The sequence below is a fragment of the Falco peregrinus genome, chromosome 5, assembly GCF_023634155.1.
Source record: "Falco peregrinus isolate bFalPer1 chromosome 5, bFalPer1.pri, whole genome shotgun sequence".
Taxonomy (NCBI): domain Eukaryota; kingdom Metazoa; phylum Chordata; class Aves; order Falconiformes; family Falconidae; genus Falco; species Falco peregrinus.
Genome location: NC_073725.1, coordinates 56,216,168 through 56,228,429, shown reverse-complemented (window position 1 = coordinate 56,228,429; position 12,262 = coordinate 56,216,168). Strand labels below are relative to the sequence as shown.

Sequence of the window (12,262 nt, the reverse complement as noted above, 5' to 3'; positions counted from 1 at the left end):
TCCATACATCTTAAGTAGCTTTCATATTTTATTTTTTTTTAATATAGGATTAAAACAATCCCTTTGTACAGACTCATCATGACAGTGCTTTAAAGTGCCATAACTCTCAGCTCACAAGTCTTCTTAAAATTGGACAGCTGACATAATAGCATCTTTTTTTTTTTTTTTTTTTCACTGACCTAAATCAAGTATTGGATGGATCAAGACTTCTCCCTCTGTGATCTCAAAGAAGGGATTTTTGTTTTTTTTTTTTTGTTTTTTTTTTATAATGTCATGTTCGGCTATTGGTTACTTTATGCTGAGCTGTGAACTGTGTGGTTATTGGAAGCAGCATTAAAAGCCAGGGAGTGCCTCTGTTTTCAAGAATATCTATCACACTACTGTTTTAGGCACCCAACCGGTTGTAGGATATATTTACAGCCATATAGGATACGTATTTGACCTGCAGACATCAAGAGATGAACAAATCCAAATTGTCCCGAGTGAAGAGATTAAAAAAATTATGGAGGGTGAGTGAAAAATATGCATTAGTCTATTAGAAAGATTGCAATGATAACAAAGAATTACAAGCAGATAATTTTGATGTTTGTGGACAAGCTGTCCTGCTGCATGCATGTTATTTGATCAAACTTTTCATTGCAGGGTTTGATTGTGTGCTTATTGTTTTGCAGATTAGTTGCATCATTGCAAATCTCTAAGAGACATTAAGCAGTCAGGTTAATTTGACTTTCGAGAAAAGTTTTAGAGAATTTGAAACAACAATATTTTTATGGTAAAAACCCTTGAGGAAACTAACCTAAACCAATTTCCTGTGTGGCCTTTAAAAACGCCATTTAAGGGTGGATGAATATAAAAAAAGCATTACAGAACCCCGCTCATTTCCCCTCGGGCTGTGCTTTAGTGCTGAGATATATTGTAGAGCTGAACTATATGGAATGTGCTTAAAGTCCATGTAGCATTGGAATCTAGCGTGATGGTCAAATGAATTAAATAATAATAATAATAGAACGGGATATTTACTTTATAAACAATTGCATGTCTTACAGGTTGGGAATAAGAGCACAGAGAAATTGAACAGATGATTCTTTACCAAATATGAAGTTAATTAGGTGCAACAAGTGAAATGGACATCTCTCTGATGTCTCATAAACTGTTTTTTATGGGGTTTCTTGAGAGGTTTGGGGTTAGTTTTTCCCATTGTTAAATATGATGCAAACAGTAGTAATTTTAAAAGTAATTAAAAAGTCATTCAATAAATTCATTTTCATGCTTTCAGAAGGTAGGGCTCTGATACCAGTTAATTAAGTTACATAAATTGTCTTACATTATTAGTTAAATAATGTATATTTTCCCTCATCTGAAAATCTGTTGACTTGCTGCCTGATAATATTGATTTGTGTATTTAAAAATAGCTTTGATTTGAGATTCCATCAATGATGAGAAATGGCTGATTTCTGTAAGATACAGCAATTTATAGTCAGGGCATTGAGTAGCAGAGGATTTCCACATTTTTAAGTCTGTCTTCAGATAGAAGTAATGTCTCTATTTATGGTTTTGTTTGTTGAAAAATGGTATTGCCTGAGTGAAAATTATATTTTAATCATCGTACAAGTTTCATTTGTGCAAACAGGCACAGTTTCCTTAGAAATTAAAACATATCCATTAAGCATAAGTAGATATTATATCATATTAAGTGACATGAGATAATTACCGTAGTCAAAGCATGGTACTTAAATGGGCTTAGGGAGCATTTTAGTTTTAAAAGGCAAAATGTCCTTCTTGGATAGAAATATTTTATTTGCATATAGCTGTGTATGTTGTTGTGCAGCTGAATGCTTTGTCCTTTACCTCCTATTTGTAAAAGCTATTAAACTGCAGGCTATTAAGCATCCTTTAATTGATGCGTTTTCTGCTCTTCTCCCTGAAGTATTTGTCCCTATTCCATCATTGTGGTGCCTGATATTTCAGGGTAATATAGCTCAAAATTAAATTTCTGCAGAAGCAAATGTCGGTTTTAAATGCTACTGTTTCTTTTTTTTTACTTCAAACTATTCTGGATGGAAGTATGACTAAATCTGGAAGAGGGCTGTTATGGTTGGGATTAAAACAAAAGGGGTAGACCTGTTACTGTGCAAAGTGTGCATTTATTATAAGCCATAATATATTTATGCAGGAGATTATATGTCTCTGATATGGCGCATACTCCCTTCCTCCACTTAACTCTCCGCATTAACTTGCTCAGTATTTATGGATATATCAAAATTATGATTTACACTGTACTTATCATTAACATCCCTTGCAATAGCTCTCCATAGTTCTTGCCATCCTTCAGAATCCAGTCATAAAATGAAGAGATTAACAGATAATTAAATTAAATCCTTAATTATTTGGAGATGATGAATTCACTCTGTGATTCCAGAAAGGTATAGAGAGCCTTTTTCACAAGCAGTATAAATTGAAACCAATGGAGCTGTGCTGATTTATGCCTGCTTGACGATCTGACTCATACTGTTAATTATCTACCCCTCTTTTAAAAACATATTAATAAAAATTGGTTGTAGGAACTGTTTATTAAAATATGAAGCTTTCAAGATATTTTTGAAATATTGTATACACTCCAAGATAGCACTGCTTGAAAAGTATCAGACATTTTTCACACCAAATAGAATGTCCTTTGGCACGAGGCAGGGAGACTTCACTTTTGTTTCTCCAATGGTTTCTGACATTCATGGGAAGCTTCTCAGTTTTTTTTCAATTAATTCTTGATCTGGCCTGTGTTTCATGTCCATCTCCAAAGTGTTGGCATATATCACTGACAGTTAAATGTTCCAAAGTGTTCTGCAACTACCCAGTTCTGCTGGTGAAGTGTCTGGTAGCTAAAGACTCCTGAAAGTATGGCCAACTCAGCTAATTAAGGACAGAAAGACAAACTTATTGGAAAAAACAGGAAAATGAATTATAGGGTCAAAACTGGCAGCAACAATAGGCAATCAATCCTTCTGTACTCATTTGAGTACATTTGCTAAATAAATAAATAAATAAATAAAATCTTACAGTCGTTATAAAGAAGATTACAGATTACAATATTTATTGGGCATGCTGGGCTGTTGTGAGGACTGAAGGTTATAATATTTAACTTACGTACTGAGCTGTCTCGAGACCTTATTAGTAATGTTTGTTAGTGATGCAGAGATATTTGGTTAACACTTGCACCAAGCTTGGAAGGAACGCTGTGACACGTTTTGTTTAGTAAAAAGCAGTAAAGCAATCGTCATGGAAACATGAAAATTGGTTTAAAAGTATACAATGCCTACTTCAAAGCCACCGAGTCTCTTGTGTAAACCTTTATTTAGAAAATGTTTAGAGCACACGTTATTTACTCAATAGTATAGCCCGTTGTGATCCATCATATGTGTAAGTATTTAAGCTCCTTTTTTAAAAATGGATTTTTGACCCAATAGACTGTGATGGCTATAAAACCTTACTATGGTCTTCCATGACAAGTATTCGAAGGGATGTTTGGAGTAAAAATGCCTTTTTAAAAAATCCCTATAATCTGCTCTTGAAAATGCTTATGGTGGTGGGCTGAAGCAATTTGTTCTCTTCAGGAACAGCTCCTGGAACTGTCAACGATTCCTTCAGAAAGCTGTACTTTCCTGCTTCATAATTTGTGTATTTTAGGCTGTAAATTGATATAAAAGCACTGAAAAAATATACATATATGATATATATATATATAAATATATATATAATAAAAGCAATTTCTCTGTCTCGCTCCTTCTTAAACATGTGTCTTGATAAATATTATTTTAGGTGGCTTGCGTTAGGATGCACAGGGACTGAGATGTAAAAAGACTATCATATTTAAGCGCTTTTGAAATGCATTATAATTGTAAAGAATTATAGTCTGGCACCCCAGCGCCAAAAGCAACAAGGCTGAAATGGTTAAACCTGTTAACAGATGTATATCCCGTCCTGTAATCCTGACTTTTCAATGAAAAGGCTTTCACCCTCCCTCAAGTGGCAGTGACCCGCAGCGTCATGGCTGAGGCAGAGGGTGTGAGTGCAGGTTCCAGCTAGTGGGGCCTCGTGTATTCTGGTTGCTCTGCATAGCACATCCGTCAGGCTGTGTGCAGGGCAGATGCGTCTGGGTCCTGTTGTGTCATAGCAATCTGCAGGGGCTCTGCCTGAGAAAGCATGTGTGCATCATAAAAGCCAATGGCATGAGATTTGAATGAGTGAAGATGGGTTTAGGAAAGGAGCACGCACCTCAGGAAATTTCTTGATGGCTTCTTTTCTGCCTCTCCCTCTAGCAGCTTTTAACAGGAGACTAATGGGTGCAAAAGTCCATCAATTAACACGCCTCCGCCCCTTCCATTTTCAAGGTTGTCTCTCTCATCCTCTGCAGCAGGCACTAATGGGTGAAGGATGATTGGGAGAAGAGTGGGAAAGAGGGAGGAGGCATCTAAAAGTCTTCAGGTGACCCTCAGACCAGGAAGGCAGGCAGGCAGAGAAGGGCTTGGGCAGCCTCTGGCCCCTGGTTGAGGACCTCCTCCCTCCCTGCAGCAGAGAATGAGCCTGCAGCACCCATGGGTGCCTGCCCGGGTGGAGCTGGAGCAGCCGTCCTGCAGCGTGAGCAACGGGGACCTGCCTGATGCTGATCCGGTTAGTGCTGGCAGGTAGGAATGGGGGGCTGAGAGGCACAAGGGTGACAGAGACCCCCCCAGATCTAAGGTACAGGGGTGGGAGGTGGGTTGGGGGAACTGCTTACTGTGTCGGCACGGGGCAACAGAGGGGTCAGGATTTCTGGTTTTGTGGTACTCCCCTTTGATGGCTTTGCCATCAGCTGGTGGAGGAGAGGAGGAGGAAGGAGGGGTTCGGGTGTAGCAGTCACATCACCACTGCTTTTGCTGGGACCAGCTCCTGTCCTGCAGTGCTTGGGTAAGGAGCAACAGTGACTTATGTGGCCTGTAGTCTCCATCTTTGTGGAAAGATTCGGCCATGTCCCCCTCAAGTCCCCTGCTTTCAGGACTTCTTCCCATGGCTGAGTCAGGAGGCTCTGCCGTTCTCCCCTCCAGACGGGTTGTTTGTGCACTGGCCCTGGACTCAGCCATGCTGAAAGGGCTCGCTTGGAAAGTGCTCAGATTAAACATCAACCAATTGCATGTAAACGTGAATCAATCACTTACTACTTTCTGTTTATGAAACTGAAAAATTCTAAATGTTCATCTTGGGAGGCTGCTTGGCACTGCTGCTCTGCGTGTGATGCATCTTGCTGCTGAGGGTGGCTGAAAACAAACTGCATTGATTTTAAAATAATAATGGAAGACATTTTAATGTACCCCTGTGCATGGTAATTGGTGTTCCAGAGGTCTTCTCTGCAAAGATAGTTTTGCCTGAACTAGTCTTAGTTGTTCAGGGCCTGTCTCTGTGCATGTGATACTAGTGGAAGAAACTATAAATCAATAGAAATGTAGATTACAGATATTGGTGTGTATTGTTCCTTTTTATAACTCCTATAATTACACTTGCCTATTAGTGTCTGCTGTATTGGTTCAAAATGAGAACTACTTAATTCACTGCTTACAAGTGGCGGATCTATGGCAGCTCATTCCCCAAGGTCAGGAAGGGACTCCCAAGTATGGTAAAGGAGTTAAATGTAAACTGGATTAGAGAATTTACACGTGCTTACAGATCTCAGTGACCAGGCTTTAAATTACTTGATTTAAATTTTTTAATGAATTTTGTAAAGCAATCTACAAATATATCCTATTACAACTTCAGATTAAAACATAGAATGAGTGAAATTACACATGCTGTTTTAAAATGCTGCTTCTGCTTTCCATTTGAATTTTCCAAACCTCTATGGCTAAAAAACAATATTGCAACTTAACACGTTGATCATGCAAAGCCTGATTCACGGAAGTGATTTCACTCGTGACAACAGTTATTTTAGTTTCTGTGGGGGCTGCCCATAAAACTAAACATACCTATAAATGTTTACTGCACCATCAGACAAATTTAATGAATTGCATTGTTAAAAAATGAAGTTAAGTGTTCATTATCCTGGCAACGTTGTGAGGTTTTTGTATAGAGTCAGTTGTAATATAGCTAAGCCGTAGCAACACAGACCAGGAGCCTAAGGGTGATCTTCTGGTGGATCATGTATTTATCTCCCTCACCTGTGGGATGCACGACCCAGGCAATAAACTGCCAAGGGGACCTCCCAACATTTTGGCTGTCTTAGCAAGGTCCCTTCATTTGGAGGTGATTTTGTCTGAAGAGGGGCTGCTTGTTTATTAACTTTTCAGTTTGAGTTACAGTCACACCGGGGGTGACATCAGGATCCCTTTAGCACAGGGGCAGCATTTTAAATGAAATTTTACAGAAGATATAATGCTCTCAGAATATCATGCTGCAGTTCAGGCACTTCAGCAATGTAAAACTAATATGGAAAATTCAGCAAGGAAATGAAAACGTGCATTTAAACTTTTTTTAAGGTGTTCATTTTCTTTGTAAATGACTTTCGCTTGTGATCCTCATTTCACAATAGAACATGCTAAGAAGTTGACCACACATCTATTCGGAAGTCAGTCTTGCTGATGCTGTGATAATGGCTGTTTGTAATCACCGTTAACAGTGACAGCATGCTGTACAAAATTTACTTTAGCATTTCTAGTCAGCATTTTCACTGTGAATGATGAGATTCGAGGTTTCTGGAGCAAAATCCTGGCCTGCTTGAAGTCATTGGCAGACCTCCATCAGCTTTGATAGGTCAAGAATCAGATGCTGAGGGTCTCTTCTGGGTGAATGCATCTAATTTAACAAGCCATGCGGCGTAGGGGCTTAGTTACATTGCTTGCACAGTTAGGTAGCCTCATATACTCTGCTCTTATTTTAAATGAGATGCAGCATACTCTTAATTGATTTAATTTATTTTTAAATTATAAAGAGAGGGGAAAGGGGAAAGACAGCACCGGAACTCAGCTCTCCTATTCAGGGACAACAAGAGCAGCTTCTCTGATTTTGCGTTATTTTCTCCAGGGCAGAGGGACCTTTTACTGCCACAGCTCAGTCTGCTTTTGCTCTTTTCTGAAAGTGCACACGTGGGCTGCATCAGCATGGGTTTAGCTTCTGTGGACTGAGCTGCTTGGCGCTAACAAAACAACAAAGGGGAGCCAGTGCTTGGCCTTTGATTCATTTAATATAGCCACAATGGTAGTCTTTGTAGAGTCTCGGGGTTTATTAAAATAAAGGGTCCATATACCACTATTGAATATAGAAGCTTGAGTCCAGTCCTAATTTAAGTTCCTAAATAGGACCTAGCCTTTCCTGTCCCTTTCCAAGCAGGAAAAAGGGTGGAAGCTGTGAGCAGCTTTGTCTTCCCAAATGTGTTAATGGGAGAGAAACTGAAATGTAATGTATTTACACTCAGCAAAAAATAGGGGTGTTTTATGCAAAACCCACGGTATTTTTTACTGTCCATATTTAAAGGACTGACAAAATGCTAACGTAAAATGAAAGCTCCCGTCTCACACAATTTTAGTACTACAGATCACTTCCTTGCTAGTCAAGTCAGGGGGTTTCGCCAACTGAGAACAGAGCACCAGTGGGTTGAATTGCTCTTGACTGGCAGTTGCATGGTGCTCTGGGGGGTTGTCCTGCTCAGCTCTGTGCTCTGGTCCCAGCACGAAGGCAGATCTTCTTTTGGACAGGCTACTGCCCCATCGCCCAAAGTGCTGAGGGGTCCCTAGGTTCTAGCAGGACTGTGGGAGCCAGGCTGTGTTGTGACAGAGCTTGCCAGTACCACAGCCGGTGGCATTTGTTCTCTCTCCAGTATAAAACATGGAGCACGGAGCAGTCCTTTCCCTTTTGCTGACATCTCTGTTGAGCAATGCCTTTCTTATAGAGGCTTTCTCCACACAGCTCCGTTACAGTTTGCTGCCTTCAAGTCGAGGGCAAGTGTTTGTTACCCAAGGGCTCATGCATCTTTGATACGAGGAATAGTTTACATTAAACAAGGAAGCGTGTGAGCCTGGCCCAAGCCAGCACCCAAGGAACATGGCTGGTTAATCTTGCACACACCCTGTGCTAGACTGAATATTTGATCTGAAAATGTTATAGATTATACTGATGCAAACTAATGTGCTGAATTTAATGGCAAATTACACAGTCAGTGAAGGCCTACTAATAGTCACTTATTATTGTTTTTTGGCTTGTGGGTTTTTTTAAGACCCGTTGAGATTGTACTGTGACTCTTCTTGACCCTGTCTCCTTAGAGGGTAATGGTTACTTTTCCTCCTTTGCTCAGCAACAGCACTGGAGGTTGGGAAGGTGAAAGTATCCTTGAAATGTGGTGCAGAATATCTGGTAGATAATTGCTGCATTTAGAGAGGGTACAGAATTAATGCTGTGGTGTCCTTCTGGCAAAAAAAATCACACATATTAGAGAAACAGTGCTAATAGCTCAGAATGCCTCTGCAAATGCAGAAATTTGCATAATTACACAAATTTGGTGAGTGTAAAAGCCATGTAAAAGTAATGATTTCTGATGGCAGTAAACAAAATGGCAAGTCTTTCAGTTCATAAAGAATTTTTTTTATGCAAACTCTGGAGTTTACTGAACTTTTAAGGACTTGCTGCTTTTTCATTTAAGTGTTTTACTAGGTGCTCTGAGATGAGATGTTTTTTTGCCTGTGGTTATCAGTTCATGTCTTCAGGCAGGATGACTGGCTTTTGCCCACACCTCGTATCATATTGTGAAAATCAGATGGAGGATTGGTCAGGAAGGCAGTTACCTCCTTCCTCTCCAGTAAGTTTTGGACAGATTTACCAAAGGTTAATAAAAAGAAAAATTTTTCTTTCCATCTCGCTACCAGAGCAACTCCCATATCCCTTTTGTCCTCGATTCAGACGTACCTTTGTTGTATTTATGGCCGTTTTTCTCCCATTATGATTTCCTTTTGTTACTATTGGCTTCCAAATAACTGATGTATGAGGTAAGGAGGGAAAGTATTTCTGTGTGTTGACTCTTTTCTCCTCTAATACCTAGAGGTAGGGGAAGAAGGGCGTCTTTTGCACCTTTCTGAGGTCAATCTTAATTTTGTCATTCTTGCTCATTGCTGAGAAGGAAACACCCTTTCCGTTTTCTGCACAAAGGGAAGGACAACATCTGGAGCCGAGCGATGCCAGCAGGCACCCTTGTGTTGGTAGAAAGCCCAAGAGAGGGTATTTAACTGAGAGGGTGGATGGAAACCTGGTAGGGTACATCTGAGAGCATGTAGCTGAATTCTGTCAGCCTCAGAGACTAAGAAGGGGAAAAATAAGGTCTTTCTTAATATGTTCACTGTTAGCATCAACCATCTGGGAAAGCTGGTTTTGTTATTGAAAGCTCTGTCATTCGAAGTACCCATTTGTTTTGAACATCTCTGTTGTGTTAATGCATTAGAGTAGCTGAGCTGCATTAAGTGCAGTAAAGCTGCGTCCCACAGATGTTCTCGGAGAATAGAGGTGCAGTGACTCAGAGGAGGGTATGTGATTTACCCCAAGATGGTATTCACATCTAGACTTTGGACTTGTACAAAGCTGAGCCCTTGCAAGCAGGGAGGCCTTAGAGTTGACTAGTTGACTTGGCTGGCCCTTTGGGAATACGGTGATATTGCTAGTTGGGAAGTCAATAGTAGGATAGAATTAATGATTGTTTGTTTTGAAGCTGAGATCTGATCTGTACGGAGTATGGAAAGGATTTTGAGTGAGCATTTCTTGCCATTTCTTCTCCTGTCCAGTTGTTGCTCCCCATAAAGCTTGGAGGAAGCACTTTCTAGACAACATGAATGAAACAGGCTTATGGCTGCTTCCTGAATTTCACTGCTTTTATTGCTTCTATGGAACTGTTCCTGAGAACTAAATATCTCTCAAATAGTAACTTGATTGACAATAAGTAGACGGGATATTACTCTCCTCAACATCTGCTACAGTTTCAGGCTATGTATAGCAATTGATAGGGTAAAAAGTCCTCTTGCAGAAGGACACATCATCCCAGTGTGTCTTTCAGTAAAGTGCAATTCCTCCTGGAGCATTTCGAGACTGATAGAGAGCTGCAACTAAAAGCCCCACTAGGGTGGACTGAAGTTTTTTGGCACTCCATTCTTTATAGAGGTACTGCAAAGAGCTGTGAGACAGAGACCTTCCAGCTCTCAGCTTCAGTCGTGTTCCCTGTCAGCTCTGCCAGAAGCATTTGTTTGCTCAGAAAATGAAGCAGTAAAGGCATATATATCTTAGAATGAATTTACCTTATTTTAAAAGCAATAAAATAATAAGGTGGAGCTGATCTTTTTTGAAAGACACGTGGATGTCTCCCCACAAATCTTAGGATTTGTAGTGACTCATAAATTCCTTATGGATTCTTCTTCAACAATTTTTTGCCTTTTAAATGTGAACTAATTTTTGTTTGGTTTATGACTAATTGGTTTAGCCATCTTGATAATACAAAAACTGATATACGAAAACTGTAGATAGTAAGTGTGGCAAAGGCCTCTACTTTCCCAGTCCTTCACCGTGAGGTTTGATGATTTCCTCAGAACTTGCATCTTAGGTATGCATGCATGTTAATTTTGACCATTGCAGATCACGGACTTGATTTTGCAGTGGGGTTGTGTACAAGGGATCTATCAAGCACAGCCGTGATGCTCTCTAGGTTCAAAGTCTGTGCAGATTGCTCTAGCTGTCCTATGCATGTTGCTCCTCTGGCTGACAACCTAAATTAGATCCTGGTATCTGAATACTGGGTACAACTCTGGCAGAGCTATGCCCTGCTGACAGAGTACCCAAAAAGCAGGGATCACAGTCCTTTTGGCAAGACTCAGCCCACTGCTTAGGCCAGCTATTAGCGTCTGTGGTAAATCCTCTTCCTGTACTCATTTCTCCCCTCTACTTCTAATCACGCCTCTGTATAAACTGATAGAATTTTCAATGGGTTTGCTTATAAGCACTCTAAACCCACTGGTCTGTTCCAAGGGCCACGTCTGCATAGCCAGTCAGATCTTGTGGAGGCTTTGCAGGGAGAGCGAGCTCTATGTAATTCATTAGTAAAAAACTCTCAGGCTCTTTCCTTCACCGCGGGGACTGCTCCTGGCTGTGAGTCTGCTCCTCCTTCCTCATCACCAAGTGCTCGGGGACGCACGGGAGTCCCCTGAGGAGCTCGCTGCTTGCTGTGTGGTGCAGCAGCACTGGGTGCAGGGCGCTCTGCCTCACAGGGGATAGCACACCTCCCTCGTGGCTGTGTTACTGCCGGTACCCTTCCGATATGTGTAAACTGTACCGATTTGCCTTCCTCGTCCTCTCTTCACCTGGTTTCTTGTCTGCCTGTTGTACCTCAGGACAATGTAAAGAGGACTCTACCTCCTGGTTTGTGATAAAAGTGTTTCTAAGAATATCTTGGAGAGAACCCCTTGGCCTCTTCCCCACCATATTAAATCCAGAAAATACAGTTGCCTTACCCCTGTTTGTTTTGCTTTCTGCTATGAATTTGTCTCCTTCAGCACTCTTTCATAGGATTACACCTGTAGCGAGAGGAAATGATTGAAGGATTGCAACAATTAGTGTACGAAAGAACATTAAAATACGTGTAAAATGCTTTGATTTAATGACAAGTAATGTAGAGGTGAGTTGTTTACGAGTGTCTACAGATTTATGAAAGATGTAAACATGAGGAAAACGAGAAAATATTTGTCATAACAATTTGGAATTTAATTTACATTTAAGGAATGAAATTTTAAATGGAATAACATATGCTGAATATAAAGCAAAGCTTCCTGCCTGTAACATCTCTTCAGCTATGGAATAGTTCCCAGGGGATGCAGCTAAATCCCTTTGCCATTATATGAAAATTTTCAACTTGACCTAGAGGAAACACTAAAATATTGATTTAGGAGAACAGTCTTGCATCAGTAAAGAGGTAGTCTGAATGATCTAATGGTTGGGGTTGTTTTCCATCACTGATTCCCAGGATACAATGGTCTTTGAATTTAGCAAGATCTGCAGAGGGTAAACAATTTCAGAGATGTAGTTTCTAGGTTTTGTGCTATGCAGTGAGGATAAACAGCAACTGCTGACATGAATTCCAGCCTTCGTGAGGCTATGATGGTATCACATCTAATTGCTTTGCAGACTATATTATATTTTAGATTGATACTGCTTAGGGAAAAAAAAAAGTTTCTTATTTCCTTTTTGCATCAGCAGTGCTTTAATTGAGAAGTGCTAA

General features: G+C 40.3%; 1 protein-coding gene across 3 annotated transcripts in view; it reads left to right on the top strand.

Annotated features, from left to right (window-relative positions):
* Window positions 1-12,262, top strand: part of DPP6 (dipeptidyl peptidase like 6) — a 572,063-nt gene that overhangs the window by 243,247 nt on the left and 316,554 nt on the right. The window contains exon 1 of one of the 3 annotated variants that reach the window (XM_055805890.1): window positions 420-509. The exons of the other annotated variants lie outside the window; for them this stretch is intronic. Coding sequence (XP_055661865.1) covers window positions 459-509 — 51 coding nt within the window. The 5' untranslated portion in view covers window positions 420-458. Of the gene's footprint in view, window positions 1-419; window positions 510-12,262 lie in introns of those variants that run through there. 3 annotated transcript variants of the gene reach the window in all.